Source organism: Leptosomus discolor, chromosome 1 (assembly GCF_034619465.1).
Source record: "Leptosomus discolor isolate bLepDis1 chromosome 1, bLepDis1.hap2, whole genome shotgun sequence".
NCBI lineage: Eukaryota > Metazoa > Chordata > Aves > Leptosomiformes > Leptosomidae > Leptosomus > Leptosomus discolor.
Window position 1 is genome coordinate 15675607 of NC_141391.1, and position 8554 is coordinate 15684160.

At 35.1% G+C, this 8554-nt stretch overlaps 1 protein-coding gene across 1 annotated transcript; it reads right to left on the reverse strand.

Moving 5' to 3' along the window:
* Positions 1 to 1649: 1649 nt before the first annotated feature.
* LOC104351210 (interstitial collagenase) lies at positions 1650 to 8005 on the reverse strand. Its single transcript, XM_009957256.2, has 10 exons — positions 7895 to 8005; positions 6692 to 6936; positions 6288 to 6436; positions 6072 to 6197; positions 5198 to 5359; positions 4724 to 4841; positions 3910 to 4043; positions 2821 to 2980; positions 1961 to 2061; positions 1650 to 1750 (listed from the first exon to the last, which is right to left on the reverse strand). Exons 1-10 carry the CDS (start codon positions 8003 to 8005, stop codon positions 1650 to 1652), a joined length of 1407 nt encoding a protein of 468 aa, XP_009955558.1.
* Positions 8006 to 8554: the final 549 nt, after the last annotated feature.

Here is an 8554-nt window from a genome sequence, read left to right on the forward strand (position 1 = left end):
TGCCCTAAATCTGAGGAGCTGTTCCAGCATTGCCTTGAGATCTTTTGCTTCTTCGTATCTGAAGGGAACATGTGCCCCCAGTTTTAATTTTTTAATATATAATTGGTCTAGTAAGAAATATTATCTTTCCCTGAAAGTCTTGTGTTATGTTTGCAGACCAACTTTGCTAAAATAACATAATCAATTTAGATTTATATACTTCTAAAACAATTTTTGGTTTAATTGTCACTGATAGTTCAGTAGCACTGGTTTACACAAGAAAATATGATTAAATAGCTTTGCTACTAGTGTTTCAGATTAAAGAACCAGTACCTAAGTCACCTTCTGAGAACAGGATTCACATAAATTAACTTCTTTATTGAAGCCTTTGATTTATTGTAATTTAATTTAATTTTTCTTATTTTATATATTTTTTTAGGTTTTATGAAGACTATAATACAATCAAGTTAATTTCAATTATACAATTTCTTATCTTTGCATATTATTAGACTAATTTTTACCCTTGAATTTAATAAACATAAGAACTACCACGTCTTTTCTTTATTTGTGAAGGACACAATTTAATAGGCTTCTAATACATACAGCTAAGTAATGAAAAAATTAAATGGATATGTTTTTATAAGGTTACACATTCTTTTGTCAAAATGCAGTTACTTGTATTACAGTAACTTGAAACCTTCCTCTGAAGTATGTTGAATAATACAGACATTGTACGAGATAATACATATATGGTTGTATAGTTTCTAGTTTTATCATCTGAGCCACAAAGACTAAAATGAAAGTGGGTAACCCTTCAAGCACCATTTTAACTGAGGATATTTGAAAAAAATTGCAGTTAAGCTGGAAGTCAAGCTGTCTTGTTTTCATGAACTTTTTGTATCAGAAATATTTTTGCTCAAGAATTTTCATTTTCTAAGTAAACTTCTTCATCCTTTAACCCAATGAAATTAGGAGAGATTTACTAGCTATTGGACTAGTAAACACTTGAAAGAGTCTTGAGTAAAGAGTGTTATTTGTCCATTATATGATGTGGCTACCTGTGGTAGCAAGGGACTGGTTTCAGTGATCTCAGGTGTCCTTTCTAATTTACATTTTCAGGCTTAAGCCCAATTCCTAAACCCAAAAGCATTGGGAGAAAATCCCTCCTACACTTGCAAAGAAATACACCGTGGGGAGAAGGCTGAGTGGAAGTTGGAGAAAGAGGAACAGAAAGCGGAAAGGTGATTTGTAGACTAATGTTAATGAGCTCCAACCAGCCTAATTACCCATAGGATTTTCATCAGGGCTTGTGTGGGATGATGGAGCTCAGAGCCAGCTGGCTGCCTCATTCTCTGGCTTTGGGTGAAAGACCTGACGTTTCAAGCTGAAATATATTTTTTAGTGTTTGGAAGCTAGAATTGGCTCTTGAATATTAGTGCAAATAAGACATTAAGGACACAATGATAGGACAACATAATTTATTAGGAAACTTTAATGTAGCAGATGAAATGGTGATAAATTATATAAATGTATTTGTTTTACAGTAAATAATTATTAAGACTATACTCCCACAAAATTTGGGCAGAAATCCATTCTGACTTGATAGTCATGAAATACTGAAAAATTCAGCGCATAAAATTTTACACTGTGTGTACAGAAAAACATTGCAATTAGCAATTAAACCAGCTGATGCTCTTCATTTGTCCGACAATCCGTTTGGCACGGGGATCAAACTGGAACTGAGTTGTTCCATGGAAGAAGTAGACATAACCTAGAAATAAAATTTAATCCCATTATATTTCATAGGTGAATTCTTTCCAGTATTTTGGAAAAAAAAACCCAACATAAATAGTCCATGTGTACTTGCTGTTTTTCATTTCCATCTCATTAAGGTTAATAACAGGTTTTTGAAAAAAGGTGATTCTATCTACAGAAGCCCAAATATTCAAGTAAATCCAGATTAAAAGTGTATTTTACTTACCATCTTTCTGGAAAGCAGCATCAACTCTGCCAATTTTTCCAAAGTCGGAGACTATTTTCCTGGGATAACCATGATCCATGGATTTTTTGTTTTCATCATATCTTAACATGAGAAATATGATTACAATTCGTGAGGAAGTAGACAATATTTTGAAAGTCCAAAGCAAATACACACACATATACAACTCTACTGTTACTAAGAAGTCTTATAAAGATTAGCTAAAGTAGCTTTTGGATTCTTCCTATTATGTATTAAGGTTCTCACATTATGAATGTCTTGAGATTTGAAAATCCTGCCTTTGGCAAAGTTTGTCAGAAGGCTCTCAAGGACCTTGGGAATGCAGCCCAGGAATTTATTAATGGACTGTCCAGAGCCTTGGCCATCACTTGCACATATAGCGAGCTTCTATTTCAAGGCACTGAATATCCAGTTCAGTATAAAAGCAAAACATAAAACTTGGGAGTAGAAGGCAGTAGCACAGTCCTGAAACATACTTGTATTAATGTCAACCATGTACTTCTTAAACAAAATTGCTCTCTGAAATTTGTCCTGAGCTACACTTGAATTATAAATATGAATGACACTACAGTTGGAGAATATATTTAGTTTGTTCATAGAGAAATTCAATTACAACACTTTTTAATAGCAGTTAATTTTGTTTGAAATGTGAATGAAAAGTGGGCATTTTCACAACATTGCACAGAAAAGCAGCACTGTTGTGGAGCAATTTCAGAGAATCTTGTTTGAATTTCTGGAATACACCTGGTTTAAACACCATTGCACTTGAATTTTATAGTAATACATCAGTCCTCAGGGGCAATTGAAAATATGCCTTCCAGTAAATGAACATTAAATCTTACCTCCAGTATCTATCAGCTATAAAGAAATATGTTTTTCCTGTGGTTTCATCACTGTAAGCTGCATTAACTCTTTTAACAGTCTTCGGGAACCCCAATCGATGGATAGGTTTAGGATAGCCAGGAGCAATGTTATATCCCCTGAGAACCCAATATTTACCCTCTGAAAAATATAAGCACATTTAATTTGTTTTTGCTATTTATAAACAACATTGAATTGTGTTTTAGACGGGGAGCAAAAAATGTGTCTTAGATATCAGTATTATTCCTTTCAGTTTATTACTTTTGAAAATGTTTCTAATCCTTACATGGGGACTATACCATGAAGACAGTGGAAATGTCTTTTGTTTTTATGAGCAAAACATAAAAAGCATTCATAAGGAATATGTATAGTACATTTCCCAGATTTTTTTTCAAATTCATATAAAGTATTTGTCTGGATAACAGCTTGGGGAGGGCTGGAGATTGATGAGTTAATCCACTGATATTGGACTGGGATATTGAGTTTATTAAATTCCTGTAATATGCTATTTGATTATAGAGCCAGATAGTATTTTGCAATCTAGACAATGTGCATTAAATTTAACTATTAAGAAGGGCATATGTCTAATCAAAATGCTTTGGTAGTTTTAGATGCAATAAACATATTCATATATTGTAATATATCATCTACTATGATCTGTACATAATGAAGTTATTTGAAACATTTAAAGTGCATTTGAGACCTTTAAAGAAAAGGATTTTTTTTTCAATGAGCAAATTTCCTCTCACAGTATGCTTTTCCATCAACATTTTTTTCCCCCTAAAATATTGTAAAATACTAGTATCAGCAACAGTAGTGTACAAATGACTATATTTGCCCATTGAATTCATTGACTATAGCAGAGGGGCAAGTTTTCAGGCTTATGACCTCTGGAGATCCCTTACAGCAGTATAGCTCTATGATCCTCCGGTTTAATTATTTGCAGATTTTAAAGGTTCTCTGTTTCACTGATCTCCCTTAAAAAACACATGGACTTCCATAATTGCATAGTTTGCAAAGCAGCAGGAAGTAACTGGTAAGAAAAAGTACAGAATGCCAGATTCCATTACCTTTAAAAAGCAAAACTTCATCCCTCTCCACGTTTTCATAAGCAGCTTGAATTCCTGATGGCAAATTTGGCCAGAACAGTGAGATAAAGTTGAGCTCTGTCTCTGTCCTCGTAGGATGTTTGCGCAGCATGTATCTGGTTTAAACAAAATTTATGGAATAAAATACTTCCACTTCTATCATAAGTGCAAAATAATTATTGTAGCTCCTGGAGCATAACAAGAGGGAGAGATGGGTACCAGGGTGTGAATGTTCCCCTCCACTGAATGTAAAGGAAATCTAGAGTGACTGCACTCTTAACTTTAGCACCTCAGTTATATGCTAAAAATCAGGCAAGATGAATATAAGCCCTTCTAGTTCTCTGTAGCTCAAGCAGGCTAAGAGTTGGCTTCAGCAACCACCTAACAAGACATCTTTCTACGTAACATTGCTTTCAGTTCTGCCCCTGCTCTTGTATTGAGGAATAGAAAGGTGACAGTGTAGGACCTGTGGACATATTGCTAAGGGGTATATGAATGCTCTTGCTTTAGTATTAGTTGAATCGAGTTCAGACACTCATCTGTTGCAGCCGTGGCCAAAGCAGCAGAATACTTGGAAAGCAACCTACAAACCCTCATATCCTTCACTGCTCTTGTCAACTAGGGCTCTTGGGATTAATGATTTGAGAACCCTTGCTTGTGTAAATACATGGTGGTTTTCTAGTGCTTCTCTTTGTACTACATTCCAAAAGGACAGTTTCCCCTCATGGATTACAGATTTTTTTTTTTTTATTACTGAATATTTTAAAGAGATAATATATATGTTTATTGTCATTACCTGCCCTTGAAGAATATTATTTCTCCGCGTAGGGTAGTAATAGCATCAAATGTCAAATTTGGGTCACAAGCCTGTGGAGTTATAGGTCCTGTTGGCTGCACAGCAGCACTAGACTGTCCTATAGGAAGAATATTTTATCTTTTAGTATGAAGAAATATAAAGACAGTGTTCAGGAGCTCTCTGAGAACAATAACCCTCTCTACAGAGAATGAGAAGGCATGGTTTTAAACAAAGGGTCTCTCACTAAAAGCAGGATTTTAATGCTGAGAAAACTGGTTGTGTTCATCTTTTACAAAATGAGTTTTTTGCAGAACTGGACTTCAGCTGAAGTCAGCTTTCCAGGAATTTTCTCTCTTTTGTTATCCATTGTTCAGCAACAGTTAAACTTCTCATTTTGGTGGAATAAATATTCTTATTACTGTTTACCAGCCTTCCAAGTAGAAATATTAAATAAAAACAATTTTTTTTTCTTACCATAGATTCCTTGGATGCCATCAATGTCATCCTGAGGAAGAAGGAATTCACTGGGGTCTGTGTAGGAGTAAGTTGGATACATCAGTGCTCCTGGATCATTTGAATGAGACAGACCCAGTGAATGACCAAGCTCATGGGCAATAACAATGAACAAATTGTAGCCTGTAGGATAAAAATCATATGAAACAAAGTGAAATATGTTTCAGTATTCAGCATAGTTGACTAAATGGGAAGCATTTATGCATCCTCCCAAAATACATTGCACATACAAGAGAGGCTGTAAGTAATCCTATCAACTTCACAGCTCAAAAATATTGTAACAAAAGAGCTATATGTGTACTTAAAGAATGTCCAGCCTTAATTATGGTCTCATTGTCCTTCTGTCTTAAACACAAACCCTGTTTCTCCTGCTATCACATGAACAGCTCAGATCAAGGATCATGCCAACGAGTGGAAGTTCAGTGATCCAACAGAAAAAAACCTTCAAAACAAACATTGAAGTGACAGTTTTGGTGATACTAGAATAACCTAATTAGCACCAAACTTTGAAGTGTTAGGCTGAGAAACATAAAGGATTTAACTTGAGAAGTTTACCACCAGATCTTCCTGTATCCAAGTTTTAGTTTTCATCTGAGCAAAAACAGTATTAAATGCTGAACTAGTTGCAGTTTTAAATTACTGTGACTTAAAAATCTCTTTTCTGCAAATTGATTCCTACAAATGGCAAAAGAAAAGAGCAAAGCAATTTAAAAGGACAAGTTCTGCCACTTTTGCTCATTTTTTGCCTGTAATCAGGCTCATGAACTAAACACCACATGAGCTAAGATTGTATGAAGTAGAACTATATAAGTGGATCTAGTTATGAAGTCCTTACCTCTTCCATCTTTTGTCCAGGCTTCCTCCTCATCAAGATGCACATCTCCACCAATACCTTCACCAGGCTGGAAAGCATGAGCCAGCTGCCCATTAGGGCCATCAAAAGGAGAGTTGTCTCGGTGGTCTAAAATGAAAAGGAGAAAGACCTGTTAGGATCCTAAATTATTTCTATGATTGCAGATGACTATTTAATATGTAAAGATCTCAATGTTACCTCTATAAGCAAAAGAAATCATTATATCTGCTTCTCTGTCCTCAACCTTTTGGAATGTCAAGGGTGTCACATTGCTCCAGACACTGAGAGCTTTTCGGATTGCTTCATCTACATCAGCTTGCCTCATCTTTGGGGTGTAATTCAAAATCCTTCAAAGCAAACCAAACACATTACATGTTTTAAGAATACAGCATTTTAGCTGAAAAATAATAACTTGTGTGAAAGTCAGAATTCTTAAATGTACGTTTCATGAATGAAAATGAATAATGGCTTCATTTTAGATACTGCCTTCCAGAAATCATTTAATTTCTCTGGATGTCCATATATGGCATAATGTACTTTAGACTCCCCCCAAGTTGGGATGCTAGATTTGTATCTTTTTGAATCAGATGAGGAAAGTTTACCTGTATGTCAGATTATTTCTTTTCCATTTGGGGTTCCCTGCTGTGAACACGTATTGCCCTATATCAGGTACACCACATCTGGGTTTTTTCATCATCTCCAAAGTGTCAAGATCAGGTTTCCCAGTGACTTCTAGTCCAAAGAAAGCCTGCATTTCCTTGAGCTTTGCAGCAAAGCGATTTTCACCCTTGTTTCTTAAATGAGGCTGGTGATCCCTTTGAAGATCGTAGAAATTCTGTAGATAACTCTGAACCAGATTTAAAAAAAAAGAGCATTGTGGCAAATCAGTGTACTGTGTTCAGTCAAGTAATCTTGAGCTGTTCCTGTATCGACATGCCCTGTGTTTATCAGAAGCAAGAACAGTGTATTTTCTCCAGGAACTGGTGTGAAGAGTCAGATCTAATTTACAGTTTTCATATAGTTTTCTGAACTTCTTGTTTCACTGATAGAATATATGAAGAAACGTCTTTAAAATCTAAATGTTACTATTAATAATTAATTCCACATTATTTGTGGTGCCCGATTGCTCTGGCAGCAAAACTTATGGGGAAGCTTATAACTGATCTCATTCAAGGAAATAGAGATTGGCAGTGAGACTCCACACAGCCAGGACTCCCAACAAAGCAGGTGACTAGTCAGCACTTGGCAAATCATGACATTAATTTTTAGCTATGAAATATGATGTTAGGAACTGAGGTCTTCCTACTAAATTTCAACAATTTTGTCTCCAATAAATACTGTTGTGTCTATATAAGTGTTGTATTTCGCACAGATGTCCCTTTTGTTTCAAAGTATTCCATAAAAAATCCATTCAGCAAAACACTGAAATACACGCCTGCTTCAAGCAAGTTTCCTCCTTTATGTTACCGAAACCAGATGTATCACAAGTTTCAAAGCATATTCTGAAATGTACATTGTTGCTGAGTTTGACTATTTCTGCGCAGCCACGGAGCTTCGGTAGTTTTGTTACTACTTTACTGACAATATCAAAAGTGAAGTTATGCAATATTCAGATGACTATTAGGTAAATAAGTTCCGCATAAGTTTCACATGTTTTCTAGATTGATAGGAAAAGCTTTTTCTTGAAACCTCTGCAAAACAGTACATCTTTAATTTCAAGCCATATTCTGCGAAAAGAATTGCAATTATAGTTATGTCTCAGACTACCTTATGTTTCACTTAGAAATGCACTGAAAAATATTTACCTCTACAAGCTGTAGGGTTTTTTGTTCATCTTCTGCTTCTGGAGCTACAGGAAAAGCAGAGGAGACAGCCACATAGAGTAACAGGAGAAGAGAAACGATCTTCATCTTCATCTAAGGCAGTCTGCCTTGGTTTCACTCTTGAGCTATTGAACATGCTTCTCAGCTCTGTTTATATAGCTAATTTTTAAATCAGTGACAGTCTGACTCATGCTGTATAATATCCTCTGATTAGTAAAAATGATGCATAGCTGTTTCGTCATCAGGTAGTGACACAATGTGTTTAATTTTACTGTCCTTATTTTGCCTCAGCCTTCTGTTCTGGGCAATTTTGTAGTGTGTTTACTAAATAAGGAAATGCTTTTCAGGTAAAATGCGGAGCCACGTTTCATAGGGGGTTTTTTTTTGAATCATGAATTTAGACTATTTATGGCATAAGGTCTTGACAAACTGGAGAAATAATAGGAAATATATGTATAGCATACTCTATAACAATATAGCATATTGTATAACATAATGAATAAAATTATGCTATATATTATGTGATATATGATACATAAGTTTTAATATTTAAAAATACAGCATATTAAGTCACAATATGTAATACTGTACACAGAACTTCTTATCTGGGAATAATCAGCAGGAGGGCTGTCATCAGCTAAC

What these genes read in the sequence shown, in the direction of transcription:
- LOC104351210 (XM_009957256.2), bottom strand. Translation starts at nt 8,005, where the DNA reads ATGAAGATGAAGATCGTTTCTCTTCTCCTGTTACTCTATGTGGCTGTC. An exon ending in CTGGACAAAAGATGGAAGAG is followed by an intron (nt 5,360 to 6,071) that starts GTAAGGACTTCA and finishes TTTATCCTACAG; the next exon opens with GCTACAATTTGTTCATTGTT. An exon ending in TGCTGCTTTCCAGAAAGATG is followed by an intron (nt 1,751 to 1,960) that starts GTAAGTAAAATA and finishes TTTTATTTCTAG; the next exon opens with GTTATGTCTACTTCTTCCAT.